At 34.4% G+C, this 27,943-nt stretch overlaps 2 protein-coding genes across 7 annotated transcripts in view; one reads left to right on the top strand and one right to left on the bottom strand.

Moving 5' to 3' along the window:
• Positions 1-8,835, top strand: part of LOC134534767 (pleckstrin homology-like domain family B member 1) — a 237,166-nt gene extending 228,331 nt beyond the window's left edge. Inside the window, exons 18-20 of the mRNA XM_063373308.1 lie at positions 84-203; positions 2,809-3,066; positions 7,884-8,835. Of these exons, the coding sequence (XP_063229378.1) occupies positions 84-203; positions 2,809-3,066; positions 7,884-8,072 (567 nt within the window). The 3' untranslated portion in view covers positions 8,073-8,835. The remainder of the gene's footprint in view (positions 1-83; positions 204-2,808; positions 3,067-7,883) is intronic.
• Positions 8,836-11,266: 2,431 nt separating this feature from the next.
• LOC134534768 (iron-sulfur cluster transfer protein NUBPL) lies at positions 11,267-27,836 on the bottom strand. Of its 6 annotated transcripts, none has more exons than XM_063373311.1 (8): positions 27,746-27,836; positions 26,422-26,587; positions 23,914-24,039; positions 23,752-23,791; positions 19,256-19,440; positions 15,897-16,085; positions 13,079-13,176; positions 11,267-11,545 (listed from the first exon to the last, which is right to left on the bottom strand). In XM_063373311.1, exons 1-8 carry the CDS (start codon positions 27,788-27,790, stop codon positions 11,471-11,473), a joined length of 924 nt encoding a protein of 307 aa, XP_063229381.1. In that variant the 5' UTR covers positions 27,791-27,836; the 3' UTR covers positions 11,267-11,470. The 6 variants fall into 6 exon arrangements, with proteins under 6 accessions (XP_063229381.1, XP_063229382.1, XP_063229379.1 ...); XM_063373312.1 differs by having other exon boundaries at positions 13,079-13,167; positions 27,746-27,831; XM_063373309.1 differs by having other exon boundaries at positions 19,256-19,464; positions 27,746-27,823.
• Between the last annotated feature and the right edge of the window lie 107 nt (positions 27,837-27,943).

Raw genomic sequence — 27,943 nt, 5'->3', positions numbered from 1 at the left:
ACTTAGCATTTGATATGTACATGTACATTATTTCATTTGACTGGCACACTTTATTTTCATGCATACATGCTCTTTGATTGCAGATGAGAGAAAGGGAGCTGGCCAGAGAACGAGATGAAGAAGAAACTCGACCCTTGTCCGACGGTTCAAATTACGAGCACCATTTAGCTACAAAGATGCGGACTAAAATGGACAAGAAACAGGTAGGCATTAGCTTGATTTTTAAATTGTGTGTGTGTCTCGTTAATGAAATACAAACTCGGCATAATTTGTAAACAAATAAACAATAGAAAGAAATGCAGATACAAAAAAAAAAAAAAATTTAAATTACCGATTTATAAACTACAGGACTTAAGAACACAATGCAAATTTTGCCATCTTTCACCTTACGTTTCAGCTAACATTTCTGCCTTTCTCATTTAAAGAAAATAATTTAAAATTCTTTGTAAAATAGAGTTCTTATTCAAATAATTGAGGTTTTTGCATTTATTAATACCCACTTACGAAAGTTAACTTGCTGGGTCACTCAGTTTCATCTGTCACATGGCAGCTTTTACTCAGTCATAGTGGATAACCCTTTAGTTTCCAAATGAGTATACTTTCTTGCAATGTTTGATGAAGTATTACTTCAAAAACAAGTATAAGTTTATATGTTGCACTTGTAAAAGTGTTTCAGCAATTTAATTATTTATTGAACACAAAATTAATATTAACTTGTTTTCATTATAAATGCAAAACTACCTATCACATAACTATCAACTGCATTATTTTGCTTTATTAAAATATTACGTGGTCAATATTTCCCACGATCTCATCAAACCAAATATTGCTTCTACTTTAGGTATTATAATCGGCCCATTTGTTTTTGTTTTTTTTTGTTTTTTTCCTGCTCTTTGCTTTCTTGTCATCTGCTTCACCCAATTTTACCTACTAACTCATAGGAAGAAAGGATAACCTGATACAAATATTGAACTTAAGTAAAATACTGGAGTTATATTTCTGAACAGGTAGAGTATCTTTTACCCTGAACAAGTTTACCTGGTATCGAAAACACTTAGATATACTTCAATTTCAAGACGTTGAGTTGGTGACATTTGGGTTGTGCATAATTTGCAACATGTGATTTTATAGCAGTATTTGCATGTATTGTCTTTAACATTTCCTAATTAAAATAATAGCCAAGAATTGGTTTTCATGGGACAATATCAACCAAAGTTTACAAATACTCTTGAATCCATACATGTTGCATTCCGTAATTAACACTTGCACAAAATTTACTGTATTTCATATTTACTTTCTTATACAAACATTTTTTTTTGTTACAGAAAAAGTTTGCAGGTAATTTGTGTGTTCACTACAAACAGTATAAGAAATAATTGCTATTTATAATATTTCAATTTTATTTTTTAATTATAATTAAAATATTACATGTATTATGCAAACTTATTAGTTCATAATATGCATTCAAACTATTAAAAGCAGTTTTCGAATATGTGGAGCAAATATTTTAATTATTTTAAATTTATTTATTTATTGATACATCCATCATTGTGATGTCTCATATGTAAATATCTATATTATTGGAATACAATTTTTTTTTAAACAAATCTAATGAATCTAGAATATTTACACATTGCTTTATGAAAGTAATTATTAACATGTTTCAGTATTTTTTTACTTCCTCAGGAAACTTGTAGTTTTCCTAAATATGATGAAAGTTTTGTGTTTTGTATTACATTCAAACCATATACCATATTTGTTTAAAATTTGTAATGTAGCCTTTACTTTCCAGCTTATCATAAAAAAACTGTGTCAACATATAAGTACAGTTGCCAGTTTATTAATGTAAAAATTGTGTAATTCTCAAAAATGTTTCTAACTTGTTATATTGCCATGCCACTTGTAGATGGCACTTCAGGACATGAAAATTGTAGGTTAAAAGGGAATTACTTAAGACATTTGAGAATAAGCAAAGTATTTGAAATTGATGATGTTGCTAAATATTTTCATCTCAATTGAAACTAACAATTGAATGACGTACTTTTTTACCAAGAGCCTACTCCGGTGTCAGCATATAGTACTTCCAACACGTGTGTGCTACCTGAATATATATCACAGAGGAAGTTTAGAATCGAACCCCCATGTGCATGGCTGTATTTGTGACCTGAAGTAGGTATGTGACACAGCATGTGTTCACATGTGTAACATGCGCACAAGGTTGCTAAAGCTATCTGCGACTGGTAGCAACATGTTTTGTTACTGCAGGCCTTTTCGTAAATGAGTGCTGCATGGGCGCTATGTGCAAGCATCGACACCACATCTGCTGTACGTACACTTACCAAGGGCCCTGGGGCAAATAATTGTGTCTGGCCCCCTACATATTACTTCATGTACAACTTTACAAACAAAACACTACGGTTTTAAAAAGAATCTAATAACTATAAACGTTACTGTGGCCATAACTGTTAATGTAATTTGTGCGTATCGTATTACTTGTAAGGCTCCCTGTGAACTCTATTAGCAGTACGTGTGTAACTTTTGTCTTATCAGGGTGAACCCAAGCATTCAAAAAATATCGGAACTCAATGGCCAGAGATGTGTGTACTGGGTATGGGCTGCACATTGACTGATTGCTTTTTCTTCTTCTTCGTTCTTTTAAGTTTTCCTGTTATAATTTGAGGACAGCAGCTACTCTTTGGATGCTGTAATTATTATTAGCAGTTCAGGCAAAAAAAAATCATTGTTCATTTTGTAACTCATCAGATGGCCAGACTACGCAACAACGTGTCATGTTTGGTTTGTTTACAGCGACCACTGACCCGATACCTGCCCATCAGGAGTGAGAGCCTGAACTTGCGGGCCCACATCGAGACAGCGGGACACCAGGTGGAGCTGTGCCCCCACGTGATCATAGACTCGACTTCTTGCCGGGGTTACCTGCACAAGATGGGCTCCAAGTTCCACCACTGGAACAAGCGCTGGTTCGTGTTCGACCGCTCCAAAAGAACACTTGTGTACTACGGTGATCGCACAGAAAAGAAGGTCCGGGGTGGCACGTACTTTCAGGTGAGCTGACTCAAAAGCACTAAGACTATTGCATTTGTGTTGTTTTGCCCTGTACACAAATCTCAAAATATCTTTAATTTTCACCAACGAATGAAAAGAATTTGAAAGCAAACAGTAGACAAAGTGGTTCTATTCCCCCCATCTCCGAAATGAAATTCTGCATATGCTCCTTGCCCAGCATGACTTTTTTTTTATGAACACTGAGTCGATAATCAAGTGACACAGAGCCCACTCTAATTTTGACTGCCTCATTATCTGTAGGCTGAAGCATTACCTTAAACCTTTTTAATGTTAAACATTCATAAACACTATCACGTGTAATCCATTTCAATTAAAAACTTTACTCTTGTATTATCTAAATACATATGTATTTTTGACCATTTGTAACCCTCATGGAACTATTTTACTTCCAACTAATTTTTCAACATCCCAATTTTTTTTTAAAAGAAAATATGTTGGTTATGATTACGGAAATTTGCATGTTAGAAGTCGGCGACTTTAAATATTAAAAATATTGTGTGAAAAATGACTAAAAAAAATTTATTACTGGGATAAACTGCTTTAGTTCTTGATTTTTGCAAATTTTACCATTTCATTCTTATAGTCTTTGCAAAATTATTGTACCATATCAACATATAGCTGAAAGAACTAGTTGAGTGGTAATCGTGTCCACAATAGTCTAACTAAATGAATCAAAGTGCTCAAATTTAGTATTGTGTTGTTATATAAAGTGTACCCCAGTCAGTTAAGTAGAGTGTCTTTAGGGGGATTAATCTTCACCATCTTTAATCTTAAATTAATGACTACAGCTTGTAATACAGATTTTACGTTTATGTTTTATGGGTATGAATTGATAAAATTAACTTTAAGCACTTCTTGAAGTCAACATTCATGGTGTATAATGTAACTACAGTGTTTGAACTTTTTACCAATGGACTCATCAAGCTATGTAAACAAAAATAACATGTTAAAACCACTGATGGGTATACTGATTCTAAAATTTGCTAACCAAGCTAACACTGTTTCATCAAATTCTTCATGCTTCCAGCTTTTATTTCATTGGTCTTTAAAGACATACTTCCACCTTTCTGTAAAATTGTCTCTCGATTAGTGACGATGACTAGGGACCCCAGAAAATGGTAAATAAAACTGGCTCATTTCGGTGTAAAAAAATGACAAAAGCGGTGCAAAAAAATAGGTGTAAAAATTAGCAAGCTGTGCAAAAAATTGGTGGAAAAATAAGCAATCAGTAGAGACCCCAAAAAATTGTGAAAAAATTATGCCATTGGCGGTGTAAAAAAAACCTCATAGCCTTACTGCTTCCTTATTTGCCTGGCCAATTTTTGGGACATAAGTTTCTCTAAGAGTGTTGGCTGATGATGGCAAATCCCCTGCACCTAAAATGTATACATAACTTACAATATACTTATAAATAGGTAGCATTTATAAGGTTATCACTGAAAATATTAATGGGCTAATTTATTCAAAACAATTCTTAGCCAAACCTAACCTAACCTTTTCTAGATTAGGTACTGCTGGATTACAGAGTCAAACCATCAATCAATCAGTCAAAAATATATTGTGGTGTGCTCACCATTTCACAATGCAATCCATCCTATTTAAGTGTTTGTTAATCTGAGGTACTTGCATATTTATTTGAAGTAAAGGTAAGTTAATCGATAATATTGTAGGCCTACATATGCTTATGAACTTTTATTAGAGGGGGAAAACATTTCTAAAAAAATAAGGCTAACCTTCAACATGGGTGTTACACCATTCCCTCATAGCTGGATGATCAGCTTTTTCCAAAGGAATGTTAACTTACAGCATCATATTAACAAAATCAGAAAAAAATTCTTGTTTTCTGCACTTTCAAGCTTGTTTGCTTTATTCACGCTGTCGCCTATCGAGATTTGTTTAGACACGGTAGAATGCTTGACAAATTAATTGTCTTTTTTGTTTTGTTTTGTTTTGTGTGTGTCATTTGCCACATGCTTTTTGCACGTGTCTTTGCGTGTACAATCAACTCGCACGTTGCAGAACTTGCACATCATAATTTTGTCCCGCTGATCAAAAATATAAAATCATCCGATTTTATCTCTCTTTCGCGATCAAACTGTCGAAGTTTTCGGCATCTTAGCCACAAATTCAATTGTATCACAAAACTTACTAAATGTGGACGGTAGTTGTAAACACTCAGATATGTGCACGCAAAAATGACTGCCATCTTAGCTCGATGCGGTTAAATTAGGTTAGAAAAGTCGACACCAGTGCGCCTTGCGGCAGAAACGACCATTATTCAAAACACGAAAACTGTGGAGTCAATTTTGTTATGTTGGTAGTGCGCACATATCGATTGTTGACATTTGTTTTCATTTGCGATGGCAATATTTACTGCTTGTAAAGAGAGTAATAAAAATACGTGGATTTCAGTAACGTGTCAAAACGAAGATAATATCACGGCACTAGTCTTTCAGTCTATGTTTATTTCACGCCTATGTTTATGATGGCGTAAATAAATAGAACTTACGACATAAGGACATTATTTTGTGTGAAAAAGTGTGAACTTCGCGCGAAAATTCGTGAATTTCGTGACTATGTCAAAATCAAAGAAAAGTCGTTTAAAGTATCAAATTTTCGCGTTATTTCGTGAATTTCGCGCTTCACCATTTTTCAGGGTCTCTAACGATGACGTTTAGTGTACAAGTGCCTTATGTCCAATACCTTTTGTCACATGAACATCTCATTGCGGAATAGTTGGCAAACTGAAAACACACCAGAATGTCAAGGAAAGGTGGTTTTTTTTTTCCAAGACAAGGATGCCAAAAGACACGTAACTGCCAATGTTACGTACATCTGATACATCGATTACACAGCGTTAGCCAGCACTAATATGTAGAGCTAGTGTTCTGCCGTGCTGACATTTTGTTTTTGTATACAATCCTATTTGAACAATATACATATATGGTATACCAATAATTGTAAACAAAAATTCACGTAAATTGTAAAGTAAATGATTTAACATGTCAAACTTCACAGATGGGATAGTAAGCAATGGAATAGTTAGGTTTTTAAATTTCTTTTTTTGCATTTATTGAATTAAAAAAGCAAACATTATAATGAAGAAATACACCATTTATGAAATGTTATGAGCAGAAACATTATAACAGGGTTCTACTGAGTTATGTATCTGGAGTCACCCACTTGCAACATCATTTCAGTTTATTTATATAGTATAATCTTTCTGATGGTTGCTTGCTTGTTAGCATGGCAATATATATACTATTTATGCCTTGCAAAGCCAACATTTTTTTTTTTTTTTTTACAAATATCTTGGTAAAGAAATTTATAAATTCAAGCTGCATCGATCGAACTCTCGTAAGTGGGTGATGTTCCATGACTGCTGTGCTGCAGACACTGATTCAAGTCCGGGTATCATAATTTGTTATTTTTGTTTTAATTAATAAACTAATCAATAACCAATCATGCTACATACTTATTAAATGTAAATGTACTAAACACATTTTTTTTGCTAAGTATGATGTGTTTTTATGTTATTGATTAGCAGATAAAACAAACTAATTTAACCAATAGCAGTACCAGAATTTGCATTGTGACGTGCAGGAATGTTGTGCTGTGCAACACACCCCACTTTGCTGCCTGTCCCCCAAATTCTTTGAATCTTGTACTTACTTAAACCTTACATTTTTCATTTTATTATTTTTTATTAGATGTTGCTTCTTTTAATGGTCATAGCTTGTGCATGTCTTCTTATATAGTAAAATCTCATTACAATTTATCTGGGAAAACCTTCAGTTTTGGTATTTAATAATGAAGTACTTTTATATTGAACTGTTATTCGGTGTAAAACATCTTGGAGGGATTTAAAGATACATACATATTAGGGATGGGGCGAATCCTGATTTCCTCGAATCCGAATCCCTCAAATCCTAGACTGGAATTGCCGAATCTCGAACCCAAACCCGAATCTTTTAACAGATGATGTCCACATATCTAATGTAAGTGAGATGTATTCTGCTTGCACTAAAAGTCCCTTGACTTTATCACATGTAGTTTGGTACATTTCTGGTATAAGTGTACAGAAAGACAAAAAATTTTTCTTGAGAAATTTCAGTTTTAGTACAGATTAGCGGTTAGGATATTTTCTATAAATAACTAGAGGTCTGCGAGCCTAAGAATTTTACTTCGAGCCGAGCTCGAGCTTTTGTGGTACAGTTACACTTTTGGGAAATTATTTTTATCTTAAACTTAGTATAATGTTTGAATAAAGTATTAAAATGAAGTGGGCTTATTAATTTTGGGTAACTATTTACAGTGTTGTACGGTGTACACACTAATAATATGACGACAGACAACCGTTATGCTGGACTGGAGTGACCCAAACGTAAACAAACACCTCGTTTGTTTACAAACACAGGACTGCCTGAATGGTAGATGATATTTGTCAATACACGAGTGCCTAACATTACTTAGCCCTGTTTGCCATAACTTTAAAATATTATCAAGGAGACTAACCTGTAATACAAATAAACAATATATGATTTTCCAAGAAATTTTAATAATATTAATGATTTGAGGCAAAAACAATAACATAACATTGGAATTATACTTGATAATGGCTAAAGTTCTCTGAGGCACAATGTGACTAGCAAAAACAAGAATGTTATTGAAACTGCAGGACGTTACGAAGGGCACCCGGCTCGACAAGAGTCCAATTCACGTTCAGTGTCTATTGTTGGTATCCGTGTAATAAGGTCCCACCGATCATTGAGCTTGCTCGTACCTGATTGTTGTAGGCCATAGAGGAGGTGTACGTGGACCACCTGAACTCGGTGAAGTCGCCCAATCCACAGCTGACGTTCGTGGTGAAGACCAACGAGCGGTCGTACCACCTGATGGCCCCTAGCGCTGAAGCCATGAGGATCTGGGTGGACGTGATATTCACCGGAGCAGAAGGCTACCAAGAGTTCGAGCACGGCTCTTAGGACGTGGTCCCTGCGACCGTTGGTATGCCCTGCGAGCAATACACCGTTTTCTTTTGCTCCGGCAAAAGATAACCACGTTGTAACAGTCTGTCACGAGCAGCTGCGATGGGAATTCGCTTCTGGGATAATCACTTTGATCTGTTGCGAAGCTATTTTTTTTTGTGTCCATCCACTTGTGATACCAGATTTGTACATTTTGTAATATTTGTTTATAAACTTTTAACTACCTGTTTACTGTAAATGAACTGAAATATATTTTGCTATGATACTTTTTAAGGTAGCCATAATGTATACATATTTATGGATTTTAGAACAGTTTAGTTATGTACAAGCCTACAGAGCTGAAGACTAGTATATGTGATTTAATTTTTGAAGATATGAATGAACATGTGCCAGTATGAAGTCATGTAAAACAATTTTTTTATTTGTATACATATTAACTTTTTCATATCATATACACAAACAACTTTGCCTTTATAAAATAGGAATATTGAATAATTGAGTATGATATAAAATGACAATACAAAAAAATAATACTGTAAATGTAACATTTATGGCAGCTTGAGTTGTAGCTTGTTATGATTTAGTGTTGTATAAGTTACCAAAAAAATACAGCCATATCTATAATTGTGTGCAATACTACTATTAATTTAAACCTATGTACAGTATTTTTACATGTAATGAACATGTTATGTACCGCACACAAATTGCCTGTCTGGAATTGTATACATATTTGTTGCAATAAATAATGAAACTCTTGAAATCATATATTAATAAGTGGTTTGAGCAGACCAACAGTTTTTTCTCCAGAATTGTACACAGCCTCACTGCAATAAACCAACAACAGTAGTTTACTGGTCCTGTAGATGTACGGGTAGGCAGAACTGTTATATGCTGGGATACACTGCACAAATGTACCGTGTTTTATCGCATAATTGTCGCACATTTTATACTAAAATCAAGTTTGAAAAATAGGGTTTGCGATTTTTATGCGAAAAAAAATTTTTTTTTGTCAAGTAAAGTTATTCATAAAAACAAAACCCATTCATGGAAAGTACATTAATTAAAAAAAAAAAATGAAGTATGCAAGAGCACGCCGAACAATTTAAATTAATAAGTCATGCAACAAAAACCTTTCTTCAACTTAAAATAGAAAAACAAAATGTGAATGCGAGCCTGAACTAACACACAACTATCATCGTAGTACACACCATGAAAGAGTGCGGGCCATCAAATGTAGTTAACTCAGTACTTGACAAAGAGTGCACATTGCATGCAATCTGCAAGAAATTAATAACAATACTGTATTTACCCATGTACCACCCGCACATTTTTTCTGAAAAACAACATTCAAAAGTCGGGGTGCGGGTCATACACGAAATTTGAGGTTTTGGACAACAATGAAGACTGAAAAAATTGGATTTATAGTACATTACCGAATTCTGGACGCATTTATTACAATGAAAATACAGCGAAACCCCTTATTTACGTTACCGTTATTTACTTTTTCCCGATATTTGCACCATTTTATTTTGGTCCCGTTTTAACCTCATATGATGCAATGCAATAAATTGCCGTTGTTTACAACGCGCGTATAAACTGCTTCCCGCAATTTACGCGGTTTATTCTGAGATTAACGCTTTCTAATTTAAATAATCGTAATACGACGTATTCTGATGTGTTTTCAAGACGTTTTTAAAAGTATTAAACTTTATCCGTAACGTGTCGGGAGTCGCTGTAATCCACCTATAAAACGTAAACAGCGCCAGTTGGCCTCATTCGGTATAGAGCGCGCGCGCGTAGTCGAAGATCGATAGCTCGCAAACTTCTTGCTACGCGCGCGCTCTGTTTACAACCGAGTTAACTATAACTGGCAACCCGCGCCATTTTATGCGTATCAATACAACTCACGTTTTTGCTACGGGTTTTTTTACGTTGAATAAAATGGTTTTATGGCATCACTCATTATTTTTAATTATTTGGCACTACGAGCTTTATTTTTATTTGCAGGATGTTGCAACGGACTGAACAGTTGACGATTGTGGTTATTGCATACAAACAATTTTAAAATTTATTTCACCAAATTTACGTCTGTTGTTTAGCAAAATTGATCTACTATTTTGACAATGAATATTACTGGGTTTTTTTCCTTAATATTTCATGCATTTGTGTTAGTAAAATTCTGTGCTGCAGTTATAAAGAGTTTTCTTTGTTGTTACAATGACACTCTTTTTCTTTTTACCTATTTATGCAGGCACATGTAAATAGACATTACAGTGAAAAAATTTTTTTTCCAGAGAGTATGTTGAAAATTTGGGGTGCGGGTCATACATGGGGGCGGGTGGTACATGGGTAAATACGGTATTCTACTACGTGTGCGCACTCTATACGAGAAGCAAAATAACCAGAGCGCGTGTTGCATGCAATTGGCGAGATGTCGATATTCGACTACGTGTGCATGCTCTATATGGGAAGCAACATAACCAAACATGATTGATGCCAACTAGCGCTGGCTACATTTCTATAAGTGGTACACCGCAGGACGCAGACGAAAAGATAAAGGTTATAACGTTTAAAAACGTCTTTAAAAGGACACATCAGACAACTTTGTATTTCCGTTAATTAAATAAGTGGTAATGTCAGAATAAATATTAGATTTATACTTTTAAATACATCGTTTTATATGGAAAAAATAACTACACAAAGCGCTCGGAGCGTAATAGCGGGACCAAAAACATCATGCAACGTTTACGCGAGACTTTTTTTTTTATCCAAATCTTGACGCCCTTAAATTATGGGTGCGACGATTATGTGATATAACAGTGTGATTTTTTTTGCTACTATCTCTACATTATGCGGAATGTTTTACAAACTGAAATTTAGATTTTGCTTTAAATGTTTCCCGACATGGATAAGAAAAGAAAGAAAATAATTGTAAACAGATTTCAACTAGTGTTTTTACAAACTATATCCAAACTAGTTGTCAAGAAATATCTCTAAATCTATTTATAAGATATATCTTAAGAAATAAAAAATGTATTAATAATTGTTGCCCCTTATAGTTTAAGTAACTATTTGTTCTGCACATTTTTTGATAAAATTTATAATGTACATATTTCAAATTATTTTAAAACAATGTAAAATGCCTTTAAATCAGTTACTATTTTTAAAACTAGAAAAAATTAACTAGGGAATTTATAAAATTAGTTTAATAAAATAGTAATTAAGTAAAAAGTTTACATAATTATATTTTGTAATACACAGCACACACTCATCTCAAGTTTTTCAATAATCAACAAAATTATTGTACCATAACTAACACATATTCACAGGTTATTAGAGGAGGAATAACATATTCCTTTTTGACCAGATGTACATTTCTTCAAAATGTTTCTTTGCTAGGTGTCTGCACCGTTACTCAGTGAAATAAGGGCAGTTGAAATCTTCTTTCCCAAACTCTTATACGCTAGCGCCTGTAACAACATTCACCATGGTTCTCAACTAGTGTAAAAGGACAGGAGTTTTGGGATAGTAGGACCAGCATCGCTTAGCAGAGCAATTTACGATGCTGTTTTCAGACTGCAGCGAGGAATGTAGGATGCAAATACCTTTGTCGACCAGCTCTCTCCAGAAATTAGGCCACAAAGTGATGGGAAGGAAAGTCTCCAAATAAAAAATCTATGTAAAGGTCCATTAACATTGTGATACAATCAGAAAATCACACCACAGCTATTGCACGTGGTTAAACCTTAATTAAATCTGCAAAGTTAAAAACTGCAAAAATATTTATTAGTTACTGACCTAAAGCTGCATTAAAAAGCATTTTCGCGAAATGGCGCCACAAAAAGAATTGTTAAAAAAATTTTTTTTGACGTGACGTCTAATAAATTGATGAACGCCGGCTGCACACACGAAAAAGTATCCCTTTACGCACATTGTTCCGTTATGCTGTGTCCCGTTTCACTCATTGTTCCGTTATGCTCATTGTACGCAAGTGAAAACTTAAATCTTTGTTTATAAATGTGTAATATGAAATAATTTCTACCTCAAATGTACATAAGAAAATGAATCTGATTACTAGTATAATTTCAAGTATTTATTTTTTTATTATTAAAATTAAAATGATTAAATTTTATTTATAAATTATGCAATCGTTTCATCAATGTTTTGTTATGACGTCATGTTAAACTATGGTCCGTAAACCGACTTTACAGACAACCAATTTTTTTAATAAGCTAATATACAGTTTTTATAAAATACAAAACCTTGACACTTCGTCCCCCACTCAGGAAAATTTTGAGTAACAATTTGAATGCGAACAGTCTACCCTGCTCCTAACATCCTGTAGTTGTGCACAAATTTGGTGTGGCAGGGGTGCAACAACTAAATTTCCAAAGGAGGGGGCAATATACCTTTTTATAAAGAATCATCGATCCCCCTATTGAAGTGGGGGGGTCCGGGGGTCCTCCCCCGGGAAAATTTGTATTTCAAAGTGGAAAATGGTGTTATTTAAGCAGTTTTAGTATCTAAAAAATGATTACACAGCAATTTCTTTGCCCCCGTTGCCCCCACTTCAAGGTTTCAGGGGGGGGGGGGGGGCAAAATACCTTTCCCCCCCCCCCTGTTGTTGCGCCCCTGGGTGTGAGGTTGGCAAAAAATTCAATAATGAAGCTGTGATTTTATTATTCAGTCTGCTATGTTCTTGGTACAAAATAGAGCAGGATAAAAGGGTTAAACTGACTATGATGCAAGTTCTCACTGATATCAAACATTTTTGATTCCTCACTGCCAAAATTAATTCACTTACTACAACTGCCTAGAAACACGAGCAAAAAAAATGTAGCTCTCCATACGAACAATTCAAAATTTTACTATTTAAAACTTAAGTATGATTTTCTCTTTTTTTTGTCTCCCCCTCAGCCATCCTACCCCCCACCACCACATATTCTAGCCGACACTGGTTGCCCCTCATGGTTACATTTGATCTGCCATGAAACATGCATTACCTGAGGGCTGTTTGGAGCAGAAGTAACTACGGGTTTCCCGCTGTCTCCACCTGCCGAGATGCTGGGGTGCAGTGGAACCTCTGCCAACACTGGCACACCTACCGAGTATTACACACAACATGAAGAAAAAAAAAATAAACATATCTTAATAGTCCTTTAAATAATTAAGGGTTGGTCTCTCATGCCATATTGAATTTTAACATTTACTCGTCAGTAGTATTATTTCAGGACTAAAACTGAAATCTAAACATGATACCTCTCTTACATTTGTTATTCTGTGACAAATAATTTCAACAGATATTCACTTAGTGTAATATAAAAATATAATGTGAAAAATTACACAAGTGATAATAATTATGAAAACTTGCACAACAATTTACACCCGTTATAGACAAACAAAAGCAATGGAGGCATTGTGTTAAATTTTAGAAATAGGCCTTTAATAATAGTAATGGCAAGAAAATGAAAAAAATACCAACATAATGTGTGAGACTGAGCGTTAAGGGGTATTATGTGTACACAGTCCAAGTATGTATGTATTCTCATCAGCACGTTACACACATGGTGTTCGCTGTGGACCCAGCTTCTTGCACTGGAATCCACAATCCAACAGTACTTCATATTTTGTGCTCCTAAACATGTTATGAAGTATCGGGAGCATAGGCTTTCCGGACGTAACTAAATATTGGCTTGACGGAATGATGACCGAAATAAAGTTTTTTAATCTTTATGAAGATAAACACCCTAGTTTAGAGTACAATAACCAATAAGAAACATGCAAGAATATCAGGAAAGTGGCTCTCAAACATTTTTGGTAGAGGTGGGACGATACCACACTTTCGATACTTCGATACTTTCGATACTCCAGGGAAAAATATTTTCCCATTAAGTAACAATTATTACAAATAACATCAATTAGTTTTAAACTATATAAATTCTATCCATCATACCAGCATTATGTCAGATTAAACTTATATACATATAATAAAACCACCATAAATTTAAAATACAGTCCATAATCAAGTAAAGCTGACATGAGAAACAGTGGCCTTACAACATGTTTGAAGTCCTTTCTTGGAGGGGGGGAAAAGTCACCAAGCCTAAATTAGATATAAAAAATTAGGTTATTGTAAATAGAAAATCAGAAATTTTTGCTTGTTTGTTTCATTTTACAAACAACTTTATGTAACAGAACAATTTTCAATAAAATTTTAACTTGAGAAACGTAAAATACAAAACAATCTGATCGTAAGAAAACAATAACAAACGGGTATATTCAGTTCAAAGATTAATGAATGCACAAAATATGAGATCCGTGCCTTGGTAAAGCACGTGCACCATTTTCATAATCATTGCTACTTTGCGCCACAAGTCTCGCTTGGTGCTGGCCATAGATGCTACTAGCGAAATGCACAGTCTTCCTGATACTATCCATATCTATGGTGCAATAAAGTTATTTTCTTACGTTTGCAAAGGTAAACAATGAACGTATTTCAAAATTAAAGCATTAATTAAAACGTAATTTATCAGGAGGAATATATCTAACAAAAAAATTTGTGAATTTTAGGACTTTTCCGCTTCGTAAAAACGTATGAAACAGGAAATTAATGATTTTATAAGTGTATGTTCCGGGAAAGTAAACCATTGTAAATATAGTACTTTCGGCGGGACCAAAATTAATCGGTGTATGACACGGGAAAATGTATGAAACGCGAACGTATCATCGAGGTTCTACTGTAGTTGTATTTTGTACGATGGCGACTCAAAACTTAATTCAATACAAATGAACAAGCATTCCGGTATCGAAAAAATGTATCAAACTTACAGTTTCGACACTCGATCCTTTGCGATACCGTCAAGTATCGAAGGTATCGAGGTATCGAAGTATCGAAAATCCCATCACTAATTTTTGGCCATGGAGGTGGATGGTTTTGGTCTACAAAAATGCACAATGAAAATTAATAATATTTCAACACATCACCAGCAACAAATGTCCCAAGATCCAGGAAAGCATGTAGTCAAGTACTGCCGCAGATGTACAGTGAAAACTCATTAATAATAACCCTGTTAATACAAAACTCTCATTTATACAAAGTGTTTTCACAGTCCCTAGAAATTACATTGGAGTTATAATGCTTAGTAATTTGTTTAATACAAAAGTATAGTTACTGAGTAATACAAAGTTGTTTTAGTTCATGTAGTAAAGGATGGTTAGTAAAAATAAAAATATATCTCAGATTAATGTATACAAAAATTATGAAGTTTCAACTAAAATAATACTGATACCATTCATTAATTTAGTTCGTTGTAGGTTGTGGGGAAAATCTGAAAAATTTTATTCATCCAAAATGTTGGTAGTATGTCTTTTTGTAGGCAATAGCTAAAATTATGCTTTAATCTTCTTTTAAGTGTGAAATGGAAGAAAATATTTTTTTGATCCACGGGTGTAGCTATACTAAAATTGTATTTTACAACTCTAAAAAACAGTACATTTGATGCAAAATAAAATTTTGTGCAAATTTAAAACTTGTTTGAACTTAATTTAGAAATTACAAAAAAAAAAAAATTGTGATTAAATTTTGTACTGTAAAATGGGGTGAATAGGATCAGAGGGATCAAAAGGATCAAAAGTTTTGACATTATATTTTGAAACAAAAAATGGCAGCATTTTGAAGACTATGTGAGTGTGTTGGATGCAAAGATGGGGTTGCTAAAATCAGAAGATTTTCCCCGCTCATCCCGAGGAAGTATCCAACCTTAGAAATATCCAGATTGGAATTTTGACAAAACTGGAATGAATGCACAACTAGAGACTGACCGAGCTGTGTCGCTAGCTGCTGCGTCCCAGACCCGAACAGCTGAGAAGTGTGACTGCATTTGGGGCACGCCACACAGCTCATGTTCCCCACCACGCCCAGGACAGGAACCCCCAGCTTGCGGAACAAGGCCGCGCCTCTGCGCGTCACTTGCAGGGCTGCTGCCTGCGGTGTCGTCACCAGCACGGCACCTGGTCACACGAAGGACACGTCCTAGCTTCCCACACACCTGGTCGGGATTCGTCTCACTCGCTTTGTCGTCTTGTTGCATTTTCACGTTGTTTCCACATAAGCACTCTCTGATAGTCTTGGCAAGTTCTGTCGCAAAAATATAGGCTTCATGTTATCTGCTGTAATTCTCTGTCATGTTTACTCGCTAGAATCATTTTTAAATTTTCATCAGCCTATAAATGCATAAACTTTAACTTCTAAAGCAGCTATGGAGAAACTGCAGCTTGCATGCCTGTTGTGGCCCGCAAGCTTAACTTGAGTGGCCTACCGCAACCTTCAACAAAGAACATTGGAAATGTCCTGAGCACAAAACATAATTAGTTCACAGAGGCCCCCAAATCATTTTGAACATTTTTTTATGCAAACTGCCTTTAAAAAAAATTAATTAAAAAAAAACACTTAGATAACAATGCTCCACTGAAATGTACTAGTATATACTACTTACTTCAACCAAAAGAATAAGAGCAGGTGCATGTTAGAGTGTGGAAACGGTAAAGGCGTAAGCTCATGCCGTAAACTAAACGGTCTTCTACAAGCAAGATTATCTCACAGCCAGTAACTCACCCAGCAATGATAAATCATCTCAGTGTGGCCTTCAATACCCAAAAGTTTTACCACTCCTGTTCTAATAGTCACGTTTTCGAAAAATTTCTTTATAAAAATTAGAAATTAGCAAAAAACTAAAAACTCAACATTGCAGGTTTGATTGTGCTTTAGGGTCGAGATATGTCACAACTCACCAGAGATTCAGCCTCTATAGCACATAAACACTCCAAGAATATAGACAACAACTAACCAACTAATGCATTGTGGGCTGTAAGTATCAATGAAACCACAGACTTAATTACCTGTGAAACTACATATACAATGGGAATTAAGAATAACTACCCCTTTTAACTGACAAAGCTGGATGCACACTAGTTGTTTAACCACCCTTCGTCCCTGATAAGTTGACACGAAGCAACAATTTCACAGGCCCAGGGGATGAGAAGCCAATAACGCAGCTTACAGAGACACTCTCAAGTTAGCATCCACCCTATGCTTGAACGATAAATACTTTTCTTAAAAATATACACATCATGTATTAACTAATGAAAGATTGGCATGCATTTTGGTTTACGTAATTGGAAATTATGTGTTTTTTTGTAGTGAACTGATGTCAAGAATCACTGGTAGAGATGCCAATAGGCAGTACTCCAAGGTTGCAGAGCTCTGATTGGCTGGTGTTAATGAACTTGGATACATTGTCATGTCAATAAAATAACCATAAAAACCATAAATATTTATAGATACTCAACTAGCAAAAATACTTATACAAAAAAATTTATACATTGTTTTATCGCATAATCATTGCACATTTTATGCTAAAACAAGTTTGAACAGTAACAGAGCGATTTGTATGTGCGAAAAGCATTTTTGTTGAGTTAAAGTTTTTCATAAAAACAAAACATATTAGATAATGAGTCATGCAAAAAATGAAAACCGTAACCTGAACTAACAGTGTACTTATAACTATCATTGTAGTAAAAACTAACCACAAAACAGTGTGGGCTATCATATGTAGTTTACACGGTACGAGACAGAACACACGTGTTGCATGCAATTGGTGAGCTATACAGTGCAGTCTATACAGTCATCAACATAACCAAACATGAATCATGCCTACTAGCACTGGCTACATTTTTATACGCGCTACACAGCAACGATGAACAGATAAAAGTTATATTGTTCGAAAATATCTTTAAAAGAAAATTTACACATCGGACAACTTTGCATTTATGTTAATAAAATAAGTATGCGGCAAAACCCCAATTAATAATGGATTTGAACTTTAAAATACATCATTTTAAGTACGGAAAAAGAAGTTTATGGGCAACATCTTACATGGGAAAAATTAACATGTATCTTATGAGAAAATGGCGGGACCGAAAATTACGCTAAATTGGATGGAAAACCATATTGTGCAGGTACATCTTAAGAGTTTTACTGTAATTGTAATTACTGTATTTTCCCATTATAACTACCAAACTGCCTTACAGCAACTTGAAAACCGATTGCTGTTTCACGGTACTTTGTCCTGTGATCTTCGGCAAGGTCATGTTTACTACCTACACAAAGCGCTCGAAATGTAACAGCAGGAACAATGCTACTTTTATGAGAGAATTTGTTTTCCCCCAAATTTTGACGCTTTAAAATAACAGAGCGACGATTATGCAAGTGCGAAGCTTATGCGATACAACACGATAATTTCGACGTTAATCTGTCGGATTCTTACTTAATGTAAGATATTTAAAGATGAAGCCAATATAGATCTAAAATCTGTTTGAATAAATTATATAGTTTACACCTTTAAGCATAAAAAAGTACTTATCAAATTTTAGCCATTAAAAGTATATGCCTAAAGCATTGATGATGAGTCTTTTAGCCCCTAACTTGCCGTGACATCACCTATGCTTGCCAAGGCAGAATGATTTTGTGCTGGTTTTCCACTGCCTTCCGCGGGATGAAGGTGAAAGGGACATCACAAACACCCAGTTCTGAACCTAGGTAGAAGTTTTGAAAAATCCCCTCCCCGGCGGGGAATCGAATCTCGGCCCCTTAGCCCACCAACCAGACATGCTAGCCAATAGATCGAATGGGCGGACGCCTAAAGCATCAACATATTAAATCACTCTTAAGTTTAACTACTTAACATACTGAGCATAAGCATTTTAAAAACAAATTAATTACCTTTAATAAACACTTCACTTTACCTTACCTATTGTTTTCATACTTCTGAGCTTTGTATAATACAATTTTTAAGTAATTTACAGGACCGTAATTATAACTAACATTAATAATTTCTTCAGTTATGCAGAATGTATTTACATGCTAAATAAAGATTCACAATAAGACATAACGATTACTAACAAAAAACACTGTGAATACATGTGTTATATGGAAATGCAGAACTGTGCTTTATATTTGATACCATAAATCCTTGATCAATATCTGTCATTTCAGCTATAACGTTCAACAAATAAACTTCAATTTAAAGGTATGGAGATGGCTTTGAAAATTATTTTCCTTATTGAAATCATCGTCACCAGTGGGAATCCCCACTCATCGCATTCGTGTCGGCAGGACGCACCTGACAGGGGCAGGTTCTGCACGAGGGACAGCTGGGTGTCGCCAGTCCCCGGAGGGGTGTCCACCACCAAGTAGTCGACGGCCCCCCACGACACTTGGTAGAGCAGCTTGCTGAGGGCGGACATCACCATGAGCCCCCGCCACACCACCGGAGAGGCCTCGTCGATCAGGAAACCCATGGACATGCTGCACACGGGGTTGCCAACATGGCTGAAAAGCTATCTGAACTATCACTAGCACTTCAAGGAATTTTTAAATAAAAGGTATTTATTTATTTTAAAACCAAACATCACGTACAGTTATATGAATTGTAACAGATTGTTGTGTATACATCTATTATCTCTTTTCTTATCGTAGTAATTTTTCTTACGAATTATCCTTATTCTTATCATTGGCGAAAACATGATCATGAGTGAACATGATGGCTGTAAGGTTATCTTTTTTGGAGGAATAAGATAAAATTCCAATCATTTTTAAACAGTTTCTTGGAGCTCAAATGAAACAAAAGCAGCACTAAACATCCGAATAACATTTAGAGTGAATTATATGTGATTACAGCTACAGGGCCCCCACATGGCCGGTGCTACCGTTGCTATGGCAACGGGGTCCATGGGTCTAGGGGGCCTGCGAAGGAAAGAAAAAAAACTTAAAACAAAAAGTAGACAATTTTAAATAAATCATAGAAAACAATGAAACAGTAAGGTCTAGATTTATTTATCGATGAAATATTACACCAGAGTAAAATTATTCGGAATATGCTGTGCGTACAGAATGTGTCTGAATCTACAACTGTGAGTAACAAAACCACCACCAATTGACGTGACACCATGTTGACAGTGCAGAACACTTACACTCATTTATTTGCCATTTTTCAAAATCAATTTACGTTGACATTCGAAACACTGACTTAAAACTAGTTTTAATGTGTTTAATTGTGAAAAGGTTAAAAAATATATAACTAAAACAATAAACATAAAGGAAAAAAAAAATTTTTTTTATCTCTGTTAAAAAAAAAAGGGGGGAGGGGCATCATGACTTCTAGCAACGGGGCCCACAGAATGATGTGGGGGGTCTGAGCAGCTAGCTGAAAAACATCTTTTCTATAAAGAAAAAAATATTTCAACACCTAGCATCTATATATTAGAATATTTAATTTGGAATTTTTTTGTGGAGTGGAGCTCTAACGTAGAATGTTCATAAAATATAATTTTAATCTCTGAACAGCATACACAGCAACAATACTTACAGCAAAAGCTCTTTAATACAGCACGTTGGTATTACGATCATGTCAGATTAGCAATTCTGCCAGAGTTTCTTCATCTGACATTTGTTAGAGAAACAACTATTTATTTAAATACAGCACTTCTTCTGATTTACAAATTAATTTATAAGGGCATTTATAACATCACTCATCGCCAAAGGAAGCATAAATATTGAGTTGTGCAGAACTTTTAACAAGTGGCCAGCGCAAAGTCCTTTTTAAAAAGCATGTTACAAAAATTAAGGGGTTTAATTGTTTTCGATGTAAAATATTTTTGTATCCACGTGTCTTCTAAACATACGACATCACAGAAGGGAATATTTAACGTACAGTATTGTTACAAAAAAAACTAAGCATAAGCACCAATTTTTAGCCAAATTCATGTACAAAATCATTTTCAAATGATTCTAATGGAAACTTATACAGAATTTTTATTTTATTTTACTAGCTAGACATCTCCAGAATAAAATAATACCATACGTAAAAGGACAAACACGACCTTTGATTGTGACAAAAAAAACTGTGAATTACGCCAAGCTTTTAGCAAGTGGCTAGGCACAAAGTCCATTTTCTGCAGACAATTGCTAGAAAATGAGAAGTTGAACTATTAAAACCAAATAATTTTGTTAGGATCATGACAACATTTATGTCTTGTTATCATGAAAAAAATCTTAATTTCATTACAGAGAAATATATTAAATTTTATAAATGCATTAGTGATATTTAGTTAGTTTCGGCACATAAATACCTTAGGAATAAAATCACACAGCATAAACTAAACAAAAAGCTCCTGAGATGTAAAAAATAAAACCTATCTGTACCCAAAGAACGTTCTGTGTGTTGCAATGAATTTTGAATGTGCCTTGTCCGGCCTTGTGCATCTAACGTAACCTTACGTATGGGAATTTAAGGAAATGAGGTGAGCCAGTAAGAGACTGACAGCCAAGTTATATCTCCTAGCATTGGGAAAAGAGCAGAGAGTATAAAACAAAGAAGTCAATGTGTCACAATGTCGCAGGTGGACCTGCCTCATACAAGTGGTGGCATGATTATTTTTACTAGTCTTTCGGAACCACAGCGACTAGGTTTAAATTGATTAAATTTTGAATATAATTTTAACATATTACTCAGTCATAAATATTAATTATGTAGCAACCATACAATTTCTACAGTTATCATTTTGAACTACTGAAAATATGTTCAAATAATAGCCCTCTAAATAAAATTTCCCACATAAGAAGTTCAAAAAATTTGGCACGGGACCTATGAATACATACAATTAATTTTAATAAAATTTCCGTGTAAGGCTAATTTTCTAAGTACCTTGAGAAACTTCTTAACAGAGATGTATTGTATCTCTTCCATTTTTGATGGAACTTCAAATGCCTGAATCCCCCCACAAAATTCAGAACGCAAGCAACATGATCGCACCTGATTGCAGAATCAGGATTGAATTGATTGAATCAAAGGATGCCAGATTAAGGAGCACCAACAATGTAATGGCAAGGGCAAAAGTATGTAGCGATGTATGAATAAAAAATGTGATAGACTAGTTGGGTATATTGTCATGGAGAAGAAATTTTGAAAGTTCATTGCCCTTTGGTGTTGAGTTATTTTGTTCCCTCTTGCAGTGCTGCCATGCTGATTGTGACAATTGGGTTCACTAATTAAGTTTCTGCTGCACTTGTAGAAATTTCCCATGTTGATAAGATTTTCTGGGACGGATGCCGTGGTGCCTGTTTGCGGCATGGATGACCATCAGCAGCTATTACGCCACTTCTTTCCTGACAGTCTGGAGTACATTGGCTGCCCTGGTTTGTGATTTAAGTTGGTAGTTCTGCGCATGCACACGAGCATGGTAGAGCGTCGATAGTGTCGCAACCTACCATCAGGAATGCTAAACTGGCAGGGCGCAGAGTGCGGATAGATTTGTGTCGTAACCATTTTCTGTGTGCGCATTTTGCTGGCATGTTTTCTAAAATTTACTATGGTTCACAGCCCGATGTTTGGTGAGAGTACGAGTGTGCCTCTATCATTAAGTAGGTGATTTTAGTTTTTTGTGGGTTGTGTCTAAATTAGCTATTCTAAAGGAGCTTACAAAAGATAGGCTCATTTGACGGTTGGCTTTCTGGTTTGCAAGTAAGTAAAATAAAATTGAATGTAGATGGTGTGCTTGGGTCTGTGGCCATTCATATGGATTATTTTGTTGTTTCAGATCTATAGATGAAATTAACTCTTAGTACTAAAATAAGTTTGTTATATTTAACACGTGTTTTCAATAATTTTTTTTGTATTTTATTTTTTTATTGTAATAAAAAGGGAAATGTTAAATGGAATAACAGCAAGAAAAAACCTATGACACCTCTACAGGTTGGAGACAATCCCGAGAACTTTGCTCTACCGATGCTAATGCCCCTACTGGTTGTTTTTCAGGTTCTAGTGTTAATTTTCGGTTGGTTCCGTGTAGGTGTGTGTTCAGGTATTATTATTATTATTATTATTATTATTATTATTATTATTATTATTTACATATAGGTGACAGCAATGAATAGCTTCAAACATTTTAAAAAATCTGGTAGGTACCCTATTAGGTACTACTATTAGTTAAAGTAGTCAATACAACCTTACACAACCTAAAACCTTATTGTGGTGGGGGGGAGCATGAATTGGTTACATTACATACTATGTCATACTGAATATCTTAAACATATGATTGCACATTGCTAGTCCTTTATAATTTTCAACAAATTATATAAAAAACTGGGGTTTGTTTTAACTACAAGAAATTCTTGCTTTTATTCTTATATTCCATACATATGAGGACAAATGTGGATACCATATAATTGTTATCTTATAGGTAATTTTAATTTTTTAACTCGCTGTTTTTTTTAATCTTCTTTGAAAAAATTTTTTGGAATGTGGATTCTAAAAATCTAACCAAATTTTTATAGCTTGACTTATGTTCTGAACTGGCAAATGCTTGGTACCACATTTCAATAAAGACTAGGCCTAATCATAAATCTTTAACTTAGTAAATATGTAAAGCAAATTACCAAAATCATTGAAATATAATCCTAAACATAGCAATTAAATTTATTTTTTCCTGTTGCTAAATAAATGCCAAATGAAGACACCAAGCTTACAAATGAGAAAAATAAATCATCTTATATTAAACACATGAAGATCTGCTGATAACCCAAATAAACTGGTTAGATTTCTCTTAGAAACAAACTCACCATTTGATATTATAATTGACTAGTGGTACCATCAAGTTATCTGCAAAATAAAAATAAAAACACTCATTTTGCCATGCTGTTTGGCTGAATGCTGATAAAGAGATGTCTAATGGCAGTGATGTATGTACAACTAAACATACCGTACTTATACTCTTAACACACCTTCAGTTAGGAGTGGTGTCTCATTCAGATTCATCATCAGCGGAACAGAAGGCCCAAAAACATCTGTATCTAGAAGACCAACTTCTTTATCAGGATTCACTTCCTTTAAGGCTACAGCAAGGTTCACTGCAATAACAAGTTTGAGAATCCAAAACATAAAGAAATACCCACGATCATCTACAAACATTTGACTACTGTAATTTCACTTAAATCTCTACATTTTTAAACCACCTTTAAAAATTTCTGCTTGCAACTGTAATGAAATTTAAAAAAATGACTAAATTTTCTTGATATGCACATCGTAAAGTTGGCTGCCAATTATTAATACATCCATATTCATATTCTTAAGGGCCCCACCTATCCGGGCAGACATACAGTATGCAGAGTTTCAGAAAAATCCACACGATTTGAAAACTGCTCACATATCAGAATAGTATCTGTTTACAAAAAGCATTTAAGGATACATTGAAGCAGATAAATAGTTTTCTTACCGTATTTTGTACTTAAACTGTTTTCAGGACCGAAAAAATAGCTAAACTCTGTGTTTCGAAAATAATTTTTAGGCATGAATTTCCTGGTAGAGATTCTTGAAAACAGTGAAGGGACTTGCATGATACCTTTATCTTCATTTCTCCACCAGTCCACCATATACGTAATGTCAATTTATACAAATGGTTGAAGGATGCACCATTAGGTTTAAGTGAATTCTAAGATTGTCTACAATAAAATGTTAATTTAATGACAAATAAACTTGGTACCTACAAAGGCAAACCAATGGTGCATGGTTCAACTAGAATTTTTTTGTCTTCATAGAACACTTTTAAAAATGAACCCACAGTTTTCTAGCAAAACAGGTCTGTAGCAGCCTTTGTCAAGATATACTCCATACACTCTTAATACATACTGACAAGCAAACTGAGGATTATAGATTAGCACTAGTCACACAGATCACCTCAAAATGTTCAAAAAGTACTTCATCAGACGTATTGGGTAACTATGCTATGAATGTCAGAAGGTTTCAAGCTAACTACAATTGTAAAAAAAATGTTCTGACCACAAACACTTGTTTCTTATGAGTCAGACCAGCCGAATAGCAATGTTCCAAGAATTAAATAAATGAAAAATATACCTATATTCACACAAAACTTTACATTGGGTGCTGCAGGTAGTGGATGCAGAAGGTTCACAAATATTAATGTTGCTAAAATTACTCAGACTTAAGATGACAATTTTTTTAATGAACGAGGTTAAAATAATTTTTTTTATATTAATAGTTCTTCACTGAAAATTATCACAAAGTCCACATTGACATGATTGAGGTACCTAAAGTTCCACATGATATTCACAAAACCAACAAGACAGCTCACCTTACAGCACCAAAAACTTACTGCTCAGCATAGTTAAAAACAGAGATATTTCGCTGGAACACTGTATATCTATGAAAAATGTCCCGCTTTTGATTCACAACACATTGTAATGACTGGAAAATTGATTCTAGGGATGACATCTATGATCGAAAGAATTCAATACCAGTCGAAAGGAAGGTTATTTGGGCCATATACATTAAATTGCTCCTTGATACCTAGGTCATAAAAAAAATTAATCACTAGCAACCAACCGAATGCAACCAACTTTAGTAACATCCGAAAAATGACCATCAGACAAATATGGCTGCATCCATCCATGCACAGGGGAGGCATTCACATGAACCCACAATAAAAATAAATCTTTAAAAAATCAGCCAAATATAAGCTCTGTTACAAAACTTCTACATGCACACAGCTCGGATCTTTCCCACTCTAAGAATTTCCCGATTGGCTTTACTAATTATCTTTAAAAAACAAAGTTGGGGATTCCCCAGAGCACAGTCCACAGTTCTGAGTTATTACAATCAAACACTCAGGGCATAACTTGCATCTCTGCCAGAAATCTTCTGTTACCGATAAATTATCAAATTCATCTAGCAACACTATGTTGCGCTTCTGCTGTCCTTTCTAATCCTTACATACAGCTATCTGCTATGTTGTAAACATATACAATTAGTTTATAAATGAATCCAAACGTACAAATACTGAATTGAAGCAATGTCTAATAAAATGAAAAACTAAAAAATACTTTTCTGCAAATATAAAATTACTCAACAAACAAATAATCAGTATTAATGACTTAAAAGTGCCTTTATGCAAATAAAATATTTTTAGTAACTATGTACCTACTCAAGAACTAATACATGTCATACAATATTAATACATTGTGTAATAATCATGACATGTAAGTTAATGCCTTCTAAACATACAATCAACTGATATTTCATGAATTATTTTAATATTATAAGTGTCCTATCCATAGGCCAAAACATGCTAATAAAACTTGAAAGAGTGGGTTCTAGCAATGCTACAAGCCATAAACATAAAGAGTACCTACATAACTTTGAGTACGCACATGTTTAGACCAATTGCTGTCTCTTTTCACATTCCAAATCATAACTAAAATTATGAAATTTCTTACCTGCTGTCGTGGACTTTCCAACACCTCCTTTTCCTGAGGCGACCACAACTATATGTTTCACGCCAGGAATGGGTTTCTTACGAGGAAGACCTTTTCGCATGATTTCTGCCTGATGCTCCTCAATACGTGAGCTACTGATCTTACTGTGGACTGCTCTTGCTGAATGCTTAAAAATAGATATAAAAGTCCATTACTTAGTGCATAACACTTTTTATTGCAAAGAATTAGACAAAATAGTTCTCTATACAATTTTGGGTGACTATACACTGTTATAGTTAAACCAATATATCAGGAAATGACTTGGAGATAAAAACATAGTAAAAGTAGCTGGAAGATGGTACAAAATTGTGTCAAGGGTTGAGATGATCCAGATGCGAGATAGACAAATAATCATTCTCACCTCTATTCCTTACCCTGTTATGTACTTGATGTTACATTATATCTTTTTATTTTATAGGTAAAGCAAATTGTTTTATTCCCCACAGTATTAACAAAGTCTATGACTAGAGTTCCTGCTAAATTTTACTGTGCTGTACAAAATTTGCTTGTAAGTAAATAAATAATTTCAGTGGTAGGATTGAAACAACCTTCGCTTTGAGAGTGACATGTAAGCGATATGTCAACAAGAACACCAGATATGTTGTTTTTGTCGAGAAATTTTAGTAAAATAAAAGTATAAAATAACTAAACATTTTAAACTGTTAAAATTTTAAATCTTTAGTAAGTTAAAAGAGGTATAATGACTTTTAAATGGCTTAAGTCCGTTCTAAAATGCAAGTGTAACTAAAAACCAATGACACGGAAGCGGAGACGGACCCGTACGGCTTAGCTTGACCATTCCCAGCTCTTCCGTTTACGTTAGTCTGTGTGACCGCTTGTTTGTGTGGTGGTAACCAATTTTGATTACGTTTTAACTACATTAAGAAATTATTGTTCCAAGTGCAAGCACATATAGTGATATATCATAACTTGGTTTGTTTTTATTGCAAATGTAAATCATGCCCGTGTTGTGTTATTACATTTTTTTTAATTAAATTAATTTTTCGAAACCGCCAAGTAAAATCTCATTGGTTGCCCTTTATTAAATTTTAGTGATTTGTGCACGCGACATACGGATAATGAATTGTAAATATCTTGCGGGTCCAGATCAATTTCTGTTTTTACAGTTCTGTTTCATTGTGGAAGGGGACCTTTAAATGTGAAAAGGTATTATTATTGTTTACTTAAAACTGTGCAAGTTAAAATCATGCTCTAAATCTCAAACGTAAATACTTTTATGTACACATTTATATAATCATAATTAAAAGCTATTTATAATACTTACAAAATGTATGGTAGCTGTAAATATTTTAAAATTTAAACGAAGCATCTTACAATAATAAAAGAAATTCGCACAAGGAATAGTAACGATATATCGATAGCACAAATATATCGATATATAAGTTTATTATTTCGGGAAATGAAAAATTATTTCGTCAATTTTTCGGATTACGAGAAATTTATTTACTATTATATCGAAATT

Source organism: Bacillus rossius, chromosome 8 (assembly GCF_032445375.1).
Source record: "Bacillus rossius redtenbacheri isolate Brsri chromosome 8, Brsri_v3, whole genome shotgun sequence".
In the NCBI taxonomy this organism is placed as follows: domain Eukaryota; kingdom Metazoa; phylum Arthropoda; class Insecta; order Phasmatodea; family Bacillidae; genus Bacillus; species Bacillus rossius.
Note: the sequence above shows the minus strand (reverse complement) of the source record. Positions and strands in the feature narration are given on the sequence as shown.